Here is a 21,521-nt window from a genome sequence, read left to right on the forward strand (position 1 = left end):
TAATTATATATATTTATACAAATTAATGTGTATTAAAAAAAGTATTCTTAACATTAGACATTTTAACAATTTAACATTTCAAAGTGGTATGTTGATGCAATTGTCTTTCCAAGACATAATTTTTCATTTCATCAATTTAATAGACTTAATTTATCTGATTAATGTCTTAAAATATTGATAAAGGAATTGGCAAATCACAACAACAAAAAAACATCAATTGTCAGTATATGTTTATTTGAATTACTTCGAAGGATTGAACTATGATGGAGTTGAGGGAGGTTTTGGTAAATATAAATCAAGTATATGACCCCTGTCTGTTTTTAAATAATGAGATGAAAAAACACAACCAGAATTTCTAATATGGATCACTCATTTTTTTTTTTTATTATTTTTTTTTTTAACAACCATTCCACTTTTATGTAAAAGTGTGACACATAAATTATAAATTTGTCTGGTTATAGTCTGAGGCGGTTTCTGTTAATTACTGCTCAGCTGTGAACGTCATGTGGTGCAGTGCGCAGCTCTGATGCGCATGTAGAGGAGGACGGACCGGAAGCTCTCTCTCTTTCTCTCTCGTGCTGGAGATGAACGTGCGGAGCAGGAGAGCAGAGCGCGCTCTTCTTCTTCTCCTCAACTTTGACTTCTTCGCGACTCGCTGCGCCGGTAAGCGGCAGTGAAATGATTTTGTATGTTTTTACAGCATTGACGGTAGCAAATCGTCAACGACTTCCCGAACACATTTTAAATTAAACTCCTGAACGAGGTGGTTAGCATTTAGCTAGTTAGCATCTCGGCCACGTGGGTTACGAGAAGCTCGGCGTACGCCGTGTTTCTCGCAATGTATCAAACAAATCAACGTGAAGGCGTGCCGTTTTGTTTGCGCAATAAAGATAGTAAGACATTTTTTATGTCATGTTCAGCGTTAAACGTCAATATTTGTCCACTCAAATCGTGTCGGGCCTTGTGCGTGCACGCGGGCTTGGGTGCGAGTTTAATGCAGGGTTTTCTCTTGACTCCACCCAGTAATTTGGACAATTAAATCAAATCGATCATATTTCAGTGTTTGCACGGGCACCTCGTATGTAAGAAGCCTCTCGTGTTAGGTTGGTAAACTACTTCCACCACATTGATTTTGAGTCCCGGTTTCATCCCTGAAGTCCAGCAATAAATCATTGTTGTGGACAGTTTAAAAAAAAAAAAAAAAAAAAGGAAACCTGCCCTCGGTGTCATTCAGCTTCTTGCAGCACTGTCTATATCTGGTTTTGTCCAGGGGGGGGGAGGGGGTCAGCAGAAGAGCTGCTGGTCAGGGAGTTATTTCACTAGGGAAAGCCATCATTGCCCCCACTGAGGAGGAAAGATCACGGCAGAGGTCGTGACCTGCTGTTGAACCCGTCCTCAGACCTGGGATGTTGGCCATGCTCCCAAGCTGTGGTACTTTTGTACCCTTTGACTTTTGGGTGATCAGTCATCTCGTGTCACTATATTGGCTATTCCTTCAGTACATTTTTATTCATCTTGAGTTGAAATCAATATCGTATCACTCCTGAGAATAATTATTTTTTAAGGCTTGGGAGAAGTTAAGTGATAGATCTGCACTGATCGTGTGAGATGGAGAGTTTTCAGTGTAACGGCTCACGTTAACAAAGTGTGTGAACATTTAATCATATGTGGTTTATGATTTTTTTTTTTTTTTTGCAGCGGCGATGAAGATTACCAATTCAAACTATGGCTGGTATACTTGATGAGGCAAGTTTCTTCATCACTAATCAAACATGAAATTTAAAGATGGTTATTATCAACAAGCTCAGATGCTTCATGGAATCTGTGCGCTCTTATTTCAGATGCCACCTCTGCAAATTGTAGATGACCGAATATCGTCACTGGACCTTTTTTTTTTTTTTTTAAAGGTGAGTGCTCAAAGTATTTGACAGGTTTTTGGTTGTAGCGCGTTTCTGCTGCTGGAATAGTGATGAGTTCACATTTTTGCCGTTTACCCGTCAGACAATTACATGGTGAGACTGTAACGAACTGAATGGCCAGCATAACCCCAAGCACAACTTGTTCTACAATATATTATTTGAAGTGAAAATCAGCTTCATATTTTAGTAAGTTAATGTCTGTTCTTTATTTTTATTTTTTCCTTCAACTGCTTCAGATCACATGCTGTGGCCACAGGACACGATCCATACGTGTGATCGTTTTCCTACTGCCCCGGTGAGGTGAGTGATTTTTACCACAGTATTTATTTTTGTGCTCCTGAAAAAAAAATGGGCAATGTTTTCAGTTTACTCACCAGACATAATGGTTTGTGAGACTGAGTGACTAAAGTAACTGCAAAAATAGAGTTTCTATAAATAAATAAACTGGACCAAAAATGATTTTTGGTAAAATGACATCATTGGGCAACTTTCAGAAGTAGCTCAAATGTGCATCCTCGACCTTAATCAACAGAAACAATTTGTGACTTCTGCCACACAGTTTTGGTATATTTTTCTTGAAAGTAAGCAGTGGCAGCTTTTGCAGCTGGAATAATGATGAGTTCAACTTTTTGCCGTTTACCCGTCAGACAACAGAATGGTGAGATTGTGACTCCTGAATTCCCAGGTGCAGTATTTGTTTTACTGACGCTGCCCTGCCACACTGCTGCCCCAATGATCTTATTTCACCATAACAGATGTTGACAGAAAATGTTATCTGGTCAAACTGCTGTGATGTTACATGTGGATTTGCAGTGTATTAAATTGATTGTCCATATACTACAGATAGCCGGCAGCAGTAACGGAGCCTCATCGGCGTCGGCTTCATATCTTCCCTGGTAAGTTGATGGTAGATGTAGGATTTAGTATTTTGGGTTTCAACTGGCCTGTTCACTTGGCTGGTTGATCTCCTGTTAAGTTGTAATGATGAGTTCATCTTTTCGCCGTTTACCCATCAGACCAAAATGGGCTGCTGAGAATGTGACTAACTGAACCAAAAGTTAGCTTTATAAAAAAATGACTGTTTTCATTTGAACCTATTATATACTGTACCTTTGTTGTACATTGGTTAGGTCATGGAGCCGGTTGAAGGATCAGAAAGTACGTGGAAGTCTAATTTGAAAGGTAAGCACAGGACTCAACCGGTCAATTTGTTGCATTGAGCTCTGGTTTAACCTGTTTTCATTTAATACCAATTTCAATATGGACATTGTCATTAACTGCATTACCTTTTTATGATAAAACACTTGTTTACCTGAATGTGTATTTTTGATCATCAATCTCAGGAATCTGATTTGTTTTTGATATGCAGTGCATCATTAATTTAACTTTCAATAAAATGCATTGACTTAATCCACAGAACTTGTTTGTTTATTTTCCTAATGAGTATTTTAGATGTCTTGTTTCTCCAAACTGTACTGTATTCAGATCTTATTCCACTCGTACAGGACACCCCCCCGCTACATTAAATGTGCATTTGTATGGCTACATGTATACAATATATAACTGCGAAGGACTGAAAGAAACAAGTGATTTTTGTGCTGCCTACCTGTGTTTTTTTTTAATCTAGAGGTCTTACTCCTCTGTAATGTACGTGTCTGCTCCAGGTGCGTAGGCGTAGATGAAGCGCAAGATATTCTGGTGGAGTTTATCCAGGATTGCGTCTCTCTTGTGTAAACCCTCCACATCCCCCAGGTCACAAGGAAACACTGCATCGGGTGGAATAATGAGAGCAGAGGCCCCTGTAGGAAGAGACCGGCATCCTATGAAAAACATCTCCAAATTGTTGCACTACATAATACCCATTAAATTATTAGTAACAAATAACATGCACCTCGTAAAATTTGCAATAAATTTAAGTTTTACAGTATTTAACTCGCGTGTTATATGCATTAATAAACTCTGCTTATAAACCGGACAACCATGCAAGAGCATTAAATTACATGTAGATAAACGGGTAAATATATTTTTATAAAGTATAAAACATTGTTCTGTAGTTCAAAATGTTTACTTATTGGTGTTGAAAGTGATAAGTTAAAAAAAATAAAATAATAATTACCATGCTTGAGAGTGACTGAGTTTTCACACAGGAGCACAGCGATCACGGCATCCTCCTCTATTACTTGAGTTCTGAGTCCTAACTTGCAGTGAGCCTCGGCCAAGGAGATCCTGTGAAACATGAAAATAACCAGCGTGAGTGACTGCCTACATACTAAGGATTTTTTTAATTGCTGTGAAAATATAATTTAAGCTGGAAATGGATAAATCAAAACTGGTACAGGCTGTGTAAATATTTTTAGATTTAGATCTTAATGCGAGTTGTTCTGTTCTGCCTTCCTACTGAAAACCGGTTTATTTTCCTAGTTTTAGTTCCACATAAGATGTGTCACCACCATGAAAAACAAATTGTAAACATTTGTCATAACTAAATGAAAAATAGTCACGAGCTGGGTTAAGGTGACAAGAGTGCCATCTAGTGGAGGGTAGTGACATCACTGACTATACAGCCTATGGTTGCAATTCAGAGAGAACGGGATATTAAAACTGCACGTTTCCCCCGGATTTCGTAGCAGAGTACTTACAGTAGTTTTACTGAGGCCACGGACATCTCGACACCCTGACTCTGTGTTCGGACTCTCCGGCTCGCCATGTAATAACCATGGATTATTTTCTCTGCTGCAGAGCTAAGCTCCACTTGCAAACCCTGTGCATGAGCTAGCAGCTGGAAGACAGAATCAGGAGCAGTAATTGTCAGGGCAGTGCACTTTCAAAAGAAGAAGCAATGCAGAGGATCTGGTAACACAATATGCTTGTTTACCTCCTGGTAGTCCAGAGTAGAAAACTCCCAGCAGGATGGGTGTAGAGGCGGGTTTCCAGGTTGTACTGCCTGCTGGAGGGTGTGGACGGTCTGGGCAAGCAGGGCCTGATCTCCCATCCCATCCCTACACTGAATGGCCAGGCCAAAAGCATCGGCCAACTGAACTGGTACAGGACCCATTTCCTGCTCACAATAAAGAGGCTGGGCATTACAAGCTGTTATTAGAGTGGTAGCTTTGCTGTATTTCTAAAATGACCAAGACAATAGTTCTATTTTAAGTTGGAAAGCAACCTGGGGATCTAAACCATCTCTGAAGCCTCTGACTGACGGCTATTGTCTACTTCTCTTTGACAAAAGATGAAAACAAACAGTGGACATTGATTATTCTCAAGGGTTCTGCTGTGAAGTAATGTTGTCCAGGCAGGGCACTTCCTTCAAGAGAACTAAATTGTCTCAACTTCCTGTTTTGCCTCTACTACCTATAAACAACATCTTAGTTGAATGAAATGTGACATTGTTCAACATAAGTGTATTGTACAAAACAAGATTAAGTTCCTCGAACACAACACACTATATTTTCCCATTAAAATCTTAATTTAGACCTGAAAGTGCACATTCGTACAGTGGCACAACATGTAATTAGACTCACTGCTGTTCCCAGTAAAGCGCAGTCTGCCCTCCCAGAACGACGAGAGGAGTCTGTGAGGGCCCAGAAGCTGCACTGGACGGGGAAAGAAAGCTGCTGGTCAGCATCCTCACCAAACTTCCTCCCTGGGATGAACACACACACTGTGCGGCTCTCCATGACTGAGTGAAATGAACAGAAGGAAAGTAGATTAAATACAGTATTTGTAAGAAACAACCCTTTATAGCTGACAGAATCTTCTCCATTTATTATATGAACCGCTCTGGTACCGTACCCGACTGTATGGCATCCAACTTGTCCTTTTTGTAACAGCCGAGATCCCCCAACATACAAATGCCTCCCGTGGCTAGCAGGGCAGAACCAGCGTTGATGTTGGCAGTACCTGCTCCATGTTCGTCCCGGGACAGAGATGCAAACATCTCCCCTGAGGTCTGATGCCTGACGCCACGACACGCCAAACTCAGGCTGTATGCCATTAGTCTGGAACGGAGACAAAAGGTGGTGGGTAATGGGGCAGTTCAATCTTAAGGTGGTATCCAGTGGGCACGGAGTCGTGTAACTTTCTTTTTACCTGTCGAGTATGAGAGCGTCAGCGGTGACAACAAGGAGATCCAAGTTTTGAAATGTGTCTTCGGCATCTGTCCTCGTCTGCACCAAGCTGAGCAACAAGCTAAGCTTTAGTGTGTTGTACGAGCCCGGAGGAGCCACGTCCAGCCCAAAGCAGTGAGCTACAACGGCAGAGAACCTCCAAGGAGAAGAGGCCGTGTTCTTCAACAGCTCCTGGAAGCTGCCGCTGACTCTGTGGCCATCTGTTGGTGGAGTTGTGAAAAATAATTTATGTTTCAACATGGTTATGCTCCACAATTTAAATATATTAAATCTTGAGCGCATACTTTGATTTGTAAAGATTAATTTTCGTTATCAATGTAGGCGTGGATGGGATTTCTGTCGCTGTAGAGCAAGATGTACAGTATGAGAATTTACAGCCTTACACTCTGGCTCCCACGGTTGGACGCTATTTGCTTCTACACTGCAGGTAATGTTGGGCCACTGGTGCACATGCGCAGGAATGCCCAACACCCTGTAGAATCGTCCGATTCTCATCGAGTTACACAGCTCATCTATGTGAGCAGGGGAAACAAAGCAGTAAGACTCAGGGGGGTTGTTCTCTGCTGCCTGGTGATTATTGAAGAAACATGCATGCCACCTACAAACCACTGCCAAGAGAAACACAGTGAGGCCTTCAGAACAAAGATTTCACTGTGTGACTTGCACAGCCAGCTAATGAGTGTTCCTCCTTGCACTTATTAACATACAGTATATGTTTAGTAACGGGAACCCACTGTATTGAATTCCTCCACAGGACTGAGTCAACAGAATATGTTAATCTCTGTGCTGAGATTTGCTAAACTCTCAGGGGTACTGGCGGGACAATGTTATTAGAGGGGACAGAAACACTTAATATCCTAATAGGAGTCACTGGGCAGCTGGCTGCAAAAAAAAAAAAATATTTATTTAAACTCTCCCCCTCTAAGTGAGCCTCATTTAGAAAGCCAGAGAAAATTAATGGCAAACCTCGATACATCTGACTGTAAATAAGCTATTATAACCCCATTATTCAAAATTGGGAGGAAGAGAATCAGATTTTACAAAGAAATAATACACTTTTACAGTAAGGAGACTTTGGCTGGAAAACCGAGGATTTTAATTTTTACCCCAGCAAAAAAAAGGTCGGGTGCTTTACAGGGCAGAGTCAGCTACTCAAGTCTCTTCAAATACCAGTGACACTGATTTGCATTTGCATCTAAACAAACCTGGTGAACTAGCTGGCGGTCAGTGGCTTTGTTTTGCCCTCCAGAGGGTGTAGCGATAAGGACGTGACGTCACAAGAAAACTGAATCAGCCAAGTAAATTTTTCTTCAAGATTTATGTTGCTAAATTTTTTTTTTTATCAACATCAGATAAAGTTCATTCAATCAATCAATATATTGGCTTGTTGAAAACAAAGAGGAAACAAAGCCCATATACACAGTAAACTTGTCGACGTACCTCTGAGAAACAGAGTGACAGACTGGTATCTGAACGAGCTTTGCTGATGGCCACGAAGAACATCCAACGCGTTGACATGGATCAACTCCACCAGCTGTTTATCTGTTCCCCAAAAACAAGCCACTCACAGAAGAACAGAGAATAGCAATGCTAAATTCTGGCCGCAACCTGCATCACTCTCACCTCCCAAAACCCTGAACTTCACATCCTCTTTCAGCTGGGAGCTGCAGACCCTGCAACTGAAGTCATTTCTCACAGTAGCTGACTCTGTTGCTCCCGGTGCATGGACTCTGATGTGCCCGAACCCTAGACTCAGCATCAGGGGAATGTGAAGAAATGTGAATGTGAAATGTGAAACTTTTAAGTCTATAAATACTACTTATGAGAGGAATGATTGAAAAAAAAAAAACACCCAAAAACATAGAGTTTGTGTGGACAAACTTACTATTGTGTGTCTACAGAGTAAGAGAAGCATAAAATTAGGATTCTTAGCTTTAAAAAAAAATAAATAAATAAAAAAAAAAGAATAAGTGCAGTCGTACCCGCAGAAGAGGGGCAGTCTTCATTAATACAGAGGAACCTGGCACCCTGGGTGTACTTTGTGACTCTCGTAATGGCGATGACCATGCCCTCCACGGAGACGGGCCTCACAGGACCACAGACACGAGGAAAACTACAAAGGTCCATCGTGTACTCGGGGAAGGGAGGCAGGTGTGTCAGGTTCAGAATGACGTTCACCTCAAAAAGGAAAACAAAGGCACAGTATTACAGTTATAGTGATGATAAAGTCCAGTCAGGCACCAGCATCTGAACTGTACACATGTTTTTCACTCCACACAGGTGCCACAGGTAGGTTAGGTAGTTACTTTATTCATCCCAGAGGGGAAATTTTTTTCACTACAGCAGCATACAGAAGCAATAAGATAATAATATAATAATATAATAAAATAATAGAATATAATAGAATAATAGAAAAGCAATAAAATAGCAGTAAAAAATATAAAATGCACAGTATATACAGTATAGTATAGTATATATCTATATATATTATATACAAACTATTTACTCATACCTGACTCTCCGTGTGTATTTTATCGATTAGTGAAAGTGTCTTTATGGCCAGGAAGCAAACCTAAATATCAGGAATTGGGTAAATGTCGTTATCCGTACCACACAAGAGATATATAGAAACGTTTCATTTTTTTTTTTTTTTTTTTTTTTTTAGCAAGGTGGGCTCACAGTTTACACTTACAGACTGAAACAAAGCTGTTGCTGTCAGGATGTCGTGGAGAACACAGTCCCCCATTACGGAGTCCACCTCTGTTAAATCAGTGGGATTAACACGGATACAGAACCTGTAGACTGCCTCGGTCTGCTGCGGGTCTGAAAACGGGGAGAAAATGTTAGCAAACGTGCAGTACCGCGTTTTTTATTTATTTTTTATTTTTTTAGCTTCAATGGCTACAAGGCTTAAACGACATAGTTTTAAGATCACCATTAAAACGTTTGCAGTCCTCGGCAAGTTTCTCAAGACCGCCGCTTCTATCTAAATAGACCAAAACTGATTCTTTCATCGATAAAATATCAGCCATTTTCGTTTTTGAATAAAAAAAAACAACAACTTTGCTCTAAACTACGTTCAACGGGTTGCGTACTCGCGCGCTTACTTCGACCTCGTTGCCATGGTGACCACTCAGCTGCATGGCAACGGGGTTATTAATAAGAGTGATTAGATTATGTAAAACCATTACAAAGTGGACAAAGAAAATACACAGACACAGCCAGGCTATTTTTCTTAGATTTTTTTGTTTTTGTTTTTATTGTTCTGCATGAGTATAGACCTACGTAATTGCAAGGCGAAGAAAAGCATTGTGGATTTCGAATATGAATAAATGTGTTAAGGCAAATAGCGAAAAATAAGCACAAATAGTCCCAATAAAAAACAATTCAATCAGTATTTGCAAAAACACCTCAAAGGTAACTAAGGAAGTAGAAGAAATCCTTTTTTTTTTTTAAACAAATGTGACATATAAACCAACATGTTTTATTCAGTGGTCTCCAGTAATCCCTATTTTCAGCTCAGTAAAATAAATGTTACACAAGTTTATTTTTACAGTAATTTCATGACAAACCCAAATCCCTCTGACAGTCAAACCGTGTCATTTTAAGTCCAGTGAATTGTTCAAGTTTAAAAAAAAAAAAAAAAAAAAAAAAAAAAAAAAAAAATGCTTATTGATTTCATTTAAGGGACAAATTTAGGGCTTTGTAAAAGCTCATTTAGTAACCACCAATAGAGATCTGTTCTTAATTCTAAAAAATATTATCTGTTATGTATACATAGATATTTATATAAATACAAATAGGTAAAATATAAAGACTTTGTGGCACATCTCGTTCCAACCAAAATTTTATTTAAGTGCAGATCCTTCTCAGCTGCTTGCTTTGGCTTCATTGAACAAGTTAATCCATGGTATAAATTCTTCCCTTTAGACAAAAAATGTTTTACTGGTTAAGGCAATTGAAGACCTCTTGGGGATGTTTCATAGGAAAGAGTCGTCAGAAGGCGGGGCGTAAGAGAAACCCACAAAGGCGTCATCAGCCTCCATAACACTGGCATTGACTATGGAATGTTCTTGAGACCAACAGATGGAGTTGGGAACCATCTCTTCTGTGAACTCAGGATCAAAGTTCGAGATATCACAGAAAGAGCTCTGTAAAAACATGGGAGAAGACAAGCGTGGGTCACGTTAGCATTCAAAGAACAAATACATGCGTATTCATTACGGCGACTAAATTTGATGACAAAAAGCGTTATCTTGATTTTGCAATGCGCTTCAAAAGGCATAAAACAACTAAGCGTATATAGTATAATGTGTACAACTCATTCAAATTAGGAGACATCAAATTAGTTGTAATCCAAGAATCAACAACCAGAAGTCTAAAAAGAGGAAACTCCAAAACAGTACATGAAATGAAGTCTATAAACATGCAGCAGTAGTGGAAAAGAAGGTACTTAATTAGACAACCTCTACTGTTAATTAGAAACACTTGAGCAGTCTCGCACAATCAAATGCAACCCTGCAGTAAATCTCACCTACGGGAGGCTTACCGTGTTCAATCAGTCTGGCTGAGAGGAGCCCATTTGAAATGTACCACACTTTTTCAACATTACATGACTTGCATGTGATTGTACAGGTGATACTGCATCCCCACACAGGTGTTTTAGCCCCTCTAACTAAACTGCATAATATCAACCAGGTACACGTGAGTGACTTTCGTGAGAGGGTGTAAATACAGCACGATTAAATACAGTATATAACTTATTCTGAATCTGTATCCCCAAAAAGCAAGGTGAATTACGCATTTAAAATCAGGTGCAGTCATGAAAACTTTCCTGTACAATACTCGGGAAGTTCCAACTGCTGGAGAAGAGAAAATAATTACCACATTAGGCGTGAATGGGGGAAGGATCTTCTTCTGTTCAAGGTCATCCCAGTTGATGGAAGAGAAGAAGCTGTGTGCTCTAATTTCATTCTGAAAAAAAAATAGGGAATAAATCCACGAGTGAGTCATTTTGAACTACAAAAAAGTTTAGTAGAATTCATACATTTGTAATGTTTTAGCAGCATTGGCGTTGTATTTGCAGAAGAGCCACCAGAGGGAGCTCAACAATAGAAAATGATGCCGTACACCGACAGCGATCACGCCTTAAAATAACCCCACATACAAAGTCATCCGTGGACCCCAGTCTGTTTGTGCCGTCTTTCTCCAGCAGGCCCTGGAGGAGAGACCAGGCTGTGTTGGATGCACCCGGACGCTTCGCCAGCGGCTTGTGGAGGATGTTGTCATACATCTCGTGTGTGTCCCTGCTATAGAATGGCGGCTGGGCCACGAAAAAAAAACGAGAAGTAGAAGCATGGAAGTGAGTCGGTGAGTGCGACAGCAAAGTGCGACAATTCAACAGTCAGCGCTGAAACAGATTTTCAAAAATTTGAGTTATTTGTGGAGAAGTGGGCTCAAAGTGAAAAAAAACAACTCACCAGGCCAAAGAGCATTTCATACAGCACAGAACCCAGACACCACCAGTCTACCGTGTTATCGTACGGCTGCTTCCTCAGGACCTCTGGAGCCAAGTACTGGTAACAAAAAGCACAGAGACATAATAATATGACATGAACTTTGTCATTGTGCTTCGAGCTTAAAATATACCCGCCAAATATTTATCAACTACTATTTTTGCTCACGAAAGTCTTATTTTCCTGCCTGTAAAAATGTGACTCATACCCAACACATACAGCAGCATAGGACGTTGGAATACATTCATACTTGCACAAGCAAGGCTTATAATGATTATTTCGTCACTGAACGTGAGACTTCTCTGGGACGTCGTGGAGGAAAATTAGCCGTCAGCGGACACGTGAACACCCATACCTCAGGTGTTCCACAAAACGTAGTGGTGGTATCTGTCTGGGAAATGCCTTCCTTGCACAATCCAAAGTCCGTCAGAACGATGTGCCCCTTTAAAGAGAGGACACAGGAACGTTTTTAGATAACATGTGCCACACAAGCAGCTCATTATCCCCCGGGACTTTGGATTCTATTGTTGACCAGGAATGTTGGCTGCAACGTAGCTCAGTCAGACCCATTCACCGTTCCCTTCGTTTTCTCAAAAAGGCTAGGCAGGAAAATCATGAGTAAGACCTAATCCAATCACACGCATTCTGTTCAGCTGGAGCTACAAATGACACTGGTGGTACAATCACGACTGGGGGGAAAAAAAAAAAAAAAAAAAATGACACGTGTCTCATGAATATATCATTATTTTATTTATGGAAATGTTATAAATGAAAAGCCATTATTTAGAGTATGGTAGTGCTATACACAAAACATGAGTAAAATTGGGTGGAGTGCAGTGCAGGTATATTTAGGGTTTAACTAATAAAAAAAAATAGTAACAAACATGAACACTCACCTCATGGTCAAGAAGGATATTTTCTGGCTTCAAGTCTCTGGAGAAATATGAATATGGGTATAGTTGTAAATCTATTATTTTGAAGCATTATCATGTAAATGACACCCGTATGTATCACACGCGTTTTATGTACATTTTGCCTAAATTCTAAGTTTGTAAGCTTGATGGCATTGTGTGTTTTTATTTGATTTATATTCACAGACTTGACATATTTTTTTGATCTGTCTATCTGATAAGACATATTTCAGTTTGTTCATTCATAAACTTAACACTAAATTAACCCCCAGCATACCTGTAAACAATGTTGAGAGAGTGCAGGTATCCCAGTGCACTTGCCATTTCAGCAATGTAAAACTTTGCTCTGGGCTCTGGAAAGGTCCGCTCTTTTTGAAGATGAAAGAAAAGCTGAAATGGAAATTTTACAGGGAATTCTTTATTAATATTTTTTTGATTAATATCCATTTATAATGATCACTTTTTAATTTATTTTTTTTAGATTGAGTGACTTCACACTGACTGGAAAATGTAAATAATGATCTGAATTCATTTTTATCTTGGGGTGTTTGTAGTCATCTTGCTCAGAAGGGCAAGAAGCATATTTACTGAGATCCAGATTGTAATTAGTCATTCTCACACAGTCACACATGGCAGCTTTAAAAAGACTGATCACACTTCAAGATCTGAAGAGGAAGTCACACTGAAGAGCATTCTTACTTCTGTGTAATGTCGTAACCGCCAATAAAAATGTCACAGAGGTGTGTCAACAAGGAAAAGTACAGCTCAGAGATAGTTCTTTAAAATTGTTTTGTATATATATATCATGGGTTACTGCCTTTCCCAACTGCTCTTGATCCTATGACTCATTTCTGTGTGATCACATTATTCGCAAAACTGAAAGAACTCACTTCTCCTCCATTGACAAAATCTAAGACGAAGTATAACTTGTCTGCGGTCTGGAAGGAGTAGTGAAGCCCGACCAGGAAAGGGTGTTTCACATTCTTCAACAACACATTGCGTTCTGCCATGATGTGTTTTTGCTGATAGGAAAATAAATAATTCAGAATAAAGATTACCATAAACATATGCATGGCAGAATACTGATATGGTCAAGGTTGTGTGTCATTGTTAAGGTGAGATAAAGGTACCTCTTTTCTGTTGAGAATGACCTTCTTCTGTAGGACTTTGACTGCATAACACTTTTCATCAAGTCTTCGTTTTGCAAGGAAAACCTGCATCGCAAGCAAGACACAGCATGTTAAACATTGAATCAACACCATAAACCAGGATAATTCCCAATCTGGTTCTCACTTCCTACATCAACACATGCAGAACTAAAACTTGTTGCTTCCCTAATAGAAAACTATACAAACACATTTGAAAAGGTTTCTTAACATAACTCATGTTAGTTCCAAATATTTCACTCAACTCATTTCACTGTATTTCTACAAATGTTTATTTGTAAAACTTTTTTTCTATGTTGAGAAACTACTGCACTTCAGGCAATACTTTTTTACAGATTCACCGACTTGGTTTCAGGATGAAGAGAACAAAAGTCTATTTTCTGGGATTGTATTGTTTACAAACCTTCCCAAAGCTTCCTTTTCCTATGACTTTTAAAAAGTCAAAGTCTGTGGGCTTGGCTCTGAAATAAAGATGACATCACTTTAACTTAACTGATATGAAAATTGACATGATTACACAACTGCAAAGTTATAAATCATAAAAAAAAAAAAAGAAGTGCATTTGAGTAGTGAACATACTGTGGATTTGCAGATGGTCCCAGGTTAATGTTTCTGGAGGTAGAGCTGCTCTGTTAAACAGCAGAGAAAAACGTTATCTAGTTTAGCCAAGAAAGGATAAAGCTCAGACACACGCACACCCACACAAAAAAAAAAAAAAAAAATCCACCAAAACTGTTTAAAGGTGATTCACTGGCTACTTACTCTGTCATCTTCATCCTCTGAGGCATCGGAGAAGTGTTGCATTTTGTCCATTAGTAGAAAGGTCCTCACATCGGGACTGCAAAGTATAAGAGGGACCAAGCAGTTAAATAAAACAAAAAGCATCAGCAAACAAAGCAGACCTCCATGATTTCATCTGATGCCAAGTACACAAATTTGATCTAAATAGATTTCTGGATTCAGATCTCTCAAACCATTTAAAACAAGCCAGCAAATATAAATGATATAATGTAATATGACGGTGAGTGCACCAATACTTACTGGTTGCAAAGCTGAGGATGGGAAACAATTCGCTTGGTGAACTCGTGCAAACCCGCTCTTCTTTGCTTGATGAACTCTGTTGGCATATATTGTATAAAAAAAAAAATACAATCAAACACTAGAAAATAGATCAAGCAAAAACTTGCATTTATTCTTTTGACATCCGATACAAGGTTTATACTTCAGCGTAGTGTAAACACTTACCCGGATCAAAGTTGTCTCCAAATATCCTCTTCGCAGGAATTTTCAAGGTCATAGATGGAAACTGTTTCCTTAACTGTGATAAAAGAGAAGATGATGTCAGAGGTTGGAAAAAAAAAGTATGATCACGAGTCTGTAATTACTCTGAATGCCAATGTGAACAGCATGACGCTCAACCTGGTGAATCAAAGACTAAAGCAACCAAAGCCTTATGAATCAAATTATGGTAATGTGTCAGGTGCCCCATTGGATATAAAATGAAACAGGAGTTGTTCCATCACTCACTGTGTTGTAGAGTTTATCAAACTCTGCATATCGTCTGAAGACAAACCATTCCTGTTGTCCAACAGTGACCATCACTTTGTAAACCTAAAAAAAAAAAGAAAAAAAAAAAGGCAAAGCGTGTTCATATAAATGACCCGAATATGATTTTATGCTGATTTTAGAGCAGTAACATTTATTGACCTGTAATGCTTCACAACCAAACTCTGAAACAATCATCTGTACAGATTCATTTTTCCTGCAAAGTAAACATGAATCAAATGTACGTACTGTAAAGCGCTTTTTCTTGTCCCTCTGCTCATTGTGGCAGGGTATGCTGACATTGGGGAGACTGGATTGCTCCTCCATCTTAGGAGCTATCAGCATTCAAAGGTGCAGGGTGATAAAGTAAGGTGTCCTCCGGGAAAAGGCTTCAAGTATAGAACTGGCTGGTCTCCATCCTGGTTCACTGCTGCATAAGAGCAAAACAATAGAGCACTCTGTGATTCAGGAAGTGAAACTGGTGTTGTGCTCTCTACACATGACAGTCTGCAATGCTCATCCATGACTCCAAATTCATAAGCAGTTTTTAGTCATTAATTAGATCGTGTTTTGTACAGTAGTTCTTTGATGTGAGCTGTATTGTAGTCCGGTTGATTTATGATCAGTGGCAGGAGCTGCGATATTGGCCTTAATTTATCATACCAGCTCATCAATTAATCCTCAATCCCTCTTCTCTTTTTTTTTGGTAAATGTTGAAGTGGTTGCGTTTTTCAAGCTGCGATTGTCGGTGGCAGAAAAGATGTCGCCTGCAAGTCCCACACATGGTGCTGATGTCCCAGTTCCAGGTAAAATAATGGAAACAGTTTATTACTAATTTCATTTGTCAGCAGCACAACTGCATTTGTTGGAACTGATGGAAATTGAATTGCCATGTTTTACTTTCACATGTCGGTTAACAAAAACTCAAAGAATTAAGTCTTTTTTCTTTTTCTTTGGAATACAAATGCTCAGATTTAAAGACACAAATGGCCATTGTGTAAATATGTTACCTCTTAGTGTGAAAAGGATTCAACGGTTTTGCCTTTAAAAGCACGTCCAGTTGAAACCTTGTCTGGAGGTCCTGACAATAACAAGCCGCTCAGTGAGCTGCAACATGACAGCAGGTGGGTTCCCTCCTCCTGGGAAACCAGTTAACTCACTCCTTCCTATGAGCATGAACATCACATCCTCACTATTCTCAATAAAATAACACTTTTCCCCCGACAGAACATATCAGTGAAACGCTCTGTTCTACTTCTTGTTTTGGTGTTTGTGGCGCTGTTATCCACCGGTAGACAAATAAGTGCGTGCATCTATGCAGCCTCTTCCGTGTGCATTTGTCTCTCTCGCACACAGACACGCGCCAACATATGAACACATTCAAGTACACACTCAGTCACACACACCAGCTCTCATACATGCTGAGTATGTGACATTCTTGCTCTTTTCTGCCAGAAGAAAGGTATTTTTAAATGAAGTTGCAGGGGTCTTTGAAGCTGAAGTTACACAATGGATTGAACACTCAGAGGGAAATAAATAAAGTTCATTGCTGAAGTGTAATTAACTCCTTCCCATGTTAACAAAAGGTCGACGCCTCGGTTCAATGACGATGAGGAAGGGGAATTTCTATACTATTGTAAAGTCTACTGAGTGAATTATAATCACTTGTAAAATATATTGTCTTCTGTATTCAACCAAACAGGCGACTTGATAGAAAACTATCAGTGTGTGCTGTAATAAATACTCAGCACTGAGTTATCTCATTAAATCGCACAGAGAGGCATATCCTTCTCCATGTGTTATGTAACGTCTGTTTGTTTTACAATAAAGCTCTTTGTCTGCTGCTCTCACTCGTCCATTGTTTGATGTCGATGAGGTCAGCGTCGTTTGTTGGGTCGTTTTTATCTTTCTAGCCTCCATCTCGCAGGCTGTTCGCTGAAAACACAAGGAAAACCAGCCCTGCGTCAGTTTTCTCTGTCTGCACGCTGATCCTGAATGCATCCTGAAGGGATATCTCATTCTGCTCACGTTGGGGTGAGCGAAACGGTAAAAGAGCGGCCCTCTTTAAAATGCATGTGTGCAGTCAGAGGGACCTTCAGGCCCTCTTCATCCCGAGCCCTTCTTTCTCTTTTGTTACCACGTCAAAACTTTCTTTTGGTTTCACTTTCACCCGCATTCATGAGGACAACCTGAAAAATAGACCAGCGTTTACATTTTTGCGCCAACAATTCATCTCCCTCGTATGCGGAAACAGTTAAAACGTTTCATATTTTCACGTTACATAAATTGTTAAGTTTATTAAAAGCCCATCACCAAGCTGACATCTTCATGTATCGTGTTTTGCCATAGCAACGGTCCAAAATCCAAATATATCAATTTTTCGACGATAGAAGACAGATATGCAGAAACACTTTCACATCTGTGAAGCTGGAGGCAGATTTGCTGCATTTGTGCTTGAAAATGTACAGAAACAAAGAGCAAAATAGTTGCTCATTAATTACCTGTTGCTCGACTAATTGCTTAAAGCTCTGGTTAAAACTGGACCATAAAAATGTTATCACTGCAGGAAGTCAACGGCAGCTACATGTTTTGGCTGTGACTACCATATTTTTCTCCTCTATCAGCCACCCAGGACAGAAACACTTCATTTTGTATTTTTTTAAAATCTTAAGTTTGTGCAAATGTGGCTGGCATACACCAAAAATGCCTGGGCACTCGCCCGAGTTGCCCCACATCTGTGTCTGTTTTAACGGTGAACTGGCTCGGTTCGTCACTAGGTAGGACCCGCTTTTTTACATTCCAGAAATATTTTTGCTGAAGGGGAGAACAACCTATAACCGTCTCGTGCAACTTGCGTTTCGAGCCGACACTGCTACTCCTACGTACCGAATGCTGCAGCACCACACCCGCAAACAGACATTGTCACGCTGGTTATAAGGTTTGAAAACAAAGCTTGAAAGGCAGCGTGAGCATGAAAAAGAAAAAAAAAAAACAAGATTAAAGTCAAGCACATTCCCTCACTGCAGTTTAAAGCCCGGCATGCCTCGCATTCACACCGCAACATGAATTAACTTGTGCTGACAGGCACAAATACGCTGGGCTACTACACGGGATCAAAAATAGCATTCTTCCTGCTTAGCTCAAATACACATCCTTGCCAATGAACATCCTATTGGGATGTTGAACACATTTATTTCTGTGTGTGGCTCTGAATCGAGCATGTCATGGACTTTTAGAGAGGAAACAAAGCAGAAGTCACACTAAATCCAATCTAAAAGCTCAATCAGAAGTGTGTCTACACATGAAAAGGTTTGGGGGATCACTTCACATGGACGGCTTAGCCAGTACGTGAACAGAGAGAATCATTTATAACCTTTAATTAAACCAGTTCTTCTTAACCTCATATGTGTGAAAAGATTTGTATGACGTTACACACACGAGTAGTTTTAATGGATGTATTGAAACAAATTCACGCATTAAAATCTGTTCAGGTACATTTGAAATGTTTAAATCTACATAGTTCAGGCAAAGATATCTGTAAGGTGTGGGCTAAAACTGAAAACGTATAATTACTTATCTAATTTAGAAGTATCTAATTGAAATGCAGCAGACACACATCTCTGATTGAGGAAGTGCAGCTGGAGAAGCTGGAGGGGCACGAACTCAGTCAACCCTGATCTGCGCAACTGACATCAGCATTTGAGCAAATTCTTACCCTAACCTGACGGTCCAGACAACAAACAGACGTCCAGAGTCTGCACGCAGCGGCACGGACTTCCTTTTAGAAACAAGTCTGAATCTGTTTGCGTGTTGACGCGATTAAAGGCTCATCGGCTGCAGAAAATGGGAAAATCACAAAATGCTCCTGTTTTGAAGCATGCAGCTTCTCTGCCCGTCAGGTGATTTAATGCTGGCTGGTATTTGTTTTTAATTATACCTCGCCACGGTTATCACAAATGCAGAGTTCTCAATAAATGAGATGAGACACCATCAAGTACATCTCGGCATTTTCTGTAACATAAAAACCTGTCTTCCTGTCGAAGAAAATACGTCACCCATAGCCACCTGTGTGCATTGAGGAACCAGATCATCAAATCACAGGAAACAAGAAGGCAGATTTCCACAAGTTTAAATATATTCTGTGGAAACCAGAGGCGAAACCCTTATGAAGAAATGCATCCTTTTTGTCACTGCAAATGTGCTTTTTTTTTTTTTTTAAATGTGACAGCATCACATGATCACAAAACAAAACACCATCACTAAGTCCTACCAAACAGCTGAATCAACATCCGAGGTAGACATTCAGCTACTTAAGTGTGAGCCATGACTTCTACAATCAGACTAAAAAAAAAAGTATGTGGAGGTGGAGGACACACTGTTGAAAAGTCCTCTGCTACTTTTGTTTAATTTCGGCAGAACAATTTCGTAAGCTCACAATATATATATATATATATATATATATAATTTATTTAAAAAAAAAAATTTCCACCTGAGGCCACGGGTGTACTTACACCGGGACAACTTTCAAATCTCAGCACATATCACGTGTATTACAGGACATTTTTTTTTTTTTTACCTTCTTCGAGCGAGGACAGAGGTGGAAAAAAATGAGCCAGAGGAGGGAGGAGCACACACACACACACACACACAAATACAAACTGTAAACAGTATATATATATATTTTTTTAAATTAAATTACATACACTCCCAGCTCGTCTTGGGTCGGCACCTCGTCAAGTCGCTAACGTGACTGTTTTTACACTTTTTTTTTTTTTTTTTCCGGCTTGGGTTGAAGTTTTTTTTTTAATTTTCTGGACATTCAAAAGTTCACATTAGGTTAAGCGGCAAGTGAGCAGTTAATCGCTCTCGACAACCAGCGTTTACGTAAAACTTCAATTTCCAGTAATAAGCTGGTTAAGTTGAAGTAAACGTGACCCGACAGCTAGTCGACGTTAGCGGAGACGTTGACGTGAACATCACGTACCTTACAGTATGTTGATGCGGCGTTCCTCTTAATCTCGCCCGTTGAGTGGTGATATTTCGCTTTTAAACTACAAACGCAGCGAACATTTTCCCAGACAAAAGACCCCCCCCCCCCAAAAAAAAAACCCCTCAAAATTAAACTTGTCTCTTTTTTTTTGTTTTTTTGTCTCGCTGCTCATAAGCTTCTCTGACAGACGAGAGAAGCAGGAAACATCAGTCTTTCCTGGCCGTTGAAAGTTCCAATGAAATTTGTCACGCGACCTCGCAGCCACAACCGCCATCGGACTTAATACGCGAGCGTACTTCCGGTGCTGCATTTCAAAATAAAACCACAGAAAGCGACCCGACGTGGTGGGCTGTTTCTGTCATATTTACTGTTAACGACTTGTTCGAGAGTTAAGGGCTGGGCGATAATGGACAACATTTAAATTTTTTTTTTTTTTTTTTTAATGCCTCGATAATACAAGTGATAATTATTTGCGCTTTCGCGAATCAAATATTTACAGGATGATATTTTTTGATAAATCGTCATCAGGAATGTATGTCCTGATGACGAGGTGAATAAAGGCATATTATAGAACAGCTGAAACAGTTTGGTAAATTCAGAAAATTACATCACTTTACTGAATTGTACCCTTTCAAACCAGGAGAAGGCACTAATGCCATTTCACGCTATTATGATTTCCAAAATCTAAGAAAATATCTGCTCTTATATCATAATAAGATACACAGTAATAGCATTATATTGCCCAGCAATAACAAGAGTGCAATTTTAAGGTACTTGAATGCTTCCATCCACTTTAAACCTTCACTCCACAAGGTTTCAGATTTTTTTTTTTTTTAAAGACAGTTTGCTGAGGCCTCCTTGATACTACGAACAAAACATGCATTCAGGTAATAAGATATGATCCACTGATTAAAATTAGCTTTATAACAACCAGCTACAACATTAAAATGTGACTTACACGTACAACCGGCAGCAATAATTATTGATCTATACAATACAAATTTCACAGGAATGGCACGTATGTTTTATCCAATTTTGTTATGTCATTTTGTGTCTCCTTACAGTTGCTTTGTGAATCTTCAGGGTTGTTTTGCTATATGTTTTTGTTGTTTTTTGTGTATTTCATTGTAATCAGTTAGGTAATCCAGCCTTGCCAATGAATGAAACTTCCCTATGCCCTCTAATACAGTTAGAAGATGAAGTCTTATTTGTATAAGAAAACAGAAAGGGTTCGAAATGTCTTTACTCGTTGTTGTATGTTGATCTAGTATGACAATATCTTGAGATGTTTTTATGATGACGCAATGTAAATAACAACATTTTGGCTTTTATTTTTCGAGGCAT

The 21,521-nt window shown here is 39.4% G+C and overlaps 2 protein-coding genes and 1 long non-coding RNA gene across 4 annotated transcripts; 1 reads left to right on the top strand and 2 right to left on the bottom strand.

Moving 5' to 3' along the window:
* The first annotated feature begins 574 nt into the window (after nucleotides 1-574).
* Nucleotides 575-3,672, top strand: LOC138199532 (uncharacterized). Of its 2 annotated transcripts, none has more exons than XR_011178351.1 (7): nucleotides 575-663; nucleotides 1,699-1,746; nucleotides 1,842-1,907; nucleotides 2,156-2,219; nucleotides 2,567-2,815; nucleotides 3,050-3,101; nucleotides 3,584-3,672. It is a non-coding gene; the product is annotated as an uncharacterized lncRNA (long non-coding RNA). The 2 variants fall into 2 exon arrangements; XR_011178350.1 differs by having other exon boundaries at nucleotides 2,763-2,815.
* mcmdc2 (minichromosome maintenance domain containing 2) lies at nucleotides 3,326-9,081 on the bottom strand. Its single transcript, XM_069151681.1, has 14 exons — nucleotides 8,985-9,081; nucleotides 8,742-8,872; nucleotides 8,562-8,621; nucleotides 8,032-8,227; nucleotides 7,673-7,795; nucleotides 7,490-7,591; nucleotides 6,433-6,561; nucleotides 6,012-6,249; nucleotides 5,715-5,920; nucleotides 5,444-5,601; nucleotides 4,795-4,977; nucleotides 4,559-4,698; nucleotides 4,036-4,145; nucleotides 3,326-3,718 (listed from the first exon to the last, which is right to left on the bottom strand). The coding sequence occupies exons 1-14, from the start codon at nucleotides 9,079-9,081 to the stop codon at nucleotides 3,552-3,554; spliced, it is 2,040 nt and encodes a 679-aa protein (XP_069007782.1). The 3' UTR covers nucleotides 3,326-3,551.
* A 195-nt stretch (nucleotides 9,082-9,276) lies between these two features.
* On the bottom strand, nucleotides 9,277-20,413 carry sgk3 (serum/glucocorticoid regulated kinase family member 3). Its single transcript, XM_069151683.1, has 17 exons — nucleotides 20,172-20,413; nucleotides 15,437-15,617; nucleotides 15,170-15,253; nucleotides 14,888-14,960; nucleotides 14,684-14,759; nucleotides 14,405-14,480; nucleotides 14,222-14,271; nucleotides 14,046-14,103; nucleotides 13,607-13,690; nucleotides 13,367-13,498; nucleotides 12,754-12,866; nucleotides 12,462-12,498; nucleotides 11,921-12,007; nucleotides 11,530-11,625; nucleotides 11,217-11,372; nucleotides 10,934-11,023; nucleotides 9,277-10,200 (listed from the first exon to the last, which is right to left on the bottom strand). Exons 2-17 carry the CDS (start codon nucleotides 15,530-15,532, stop codon nucleotides 10,030-10,032), a joined length of 1,479 nt encoding a protein of 492 aa, XP_069007784.1. The 5' UTR covers nucleotides 15,533-15,617; nucleotides 20,172-20,413; the 3' UTR covers nucleotides 9,277-10,029.
* Nucleotides 20,414-21,521: the final 1,108 nt, after the last annotated feature.

The sequence above is a fragment of the Embiotoca jacksoni genome, unplaced genomic scaffold (assembly GCF_022577435.1).
Source record: "Embiotoca jacksoni isolate LCO1_2020_lvr unplaced genomic scaffold, fEmbJac1.0.p SCAF_17, whole genome shotgun sequence".
In the NCBI taxonomy this organism is placed as follows: domain Eukaryota; kingdom Metazoa; phylum Chordata; class Actinopteri; family Embiotocidae; genus Embiotoca; species Embiotoca jacksoni.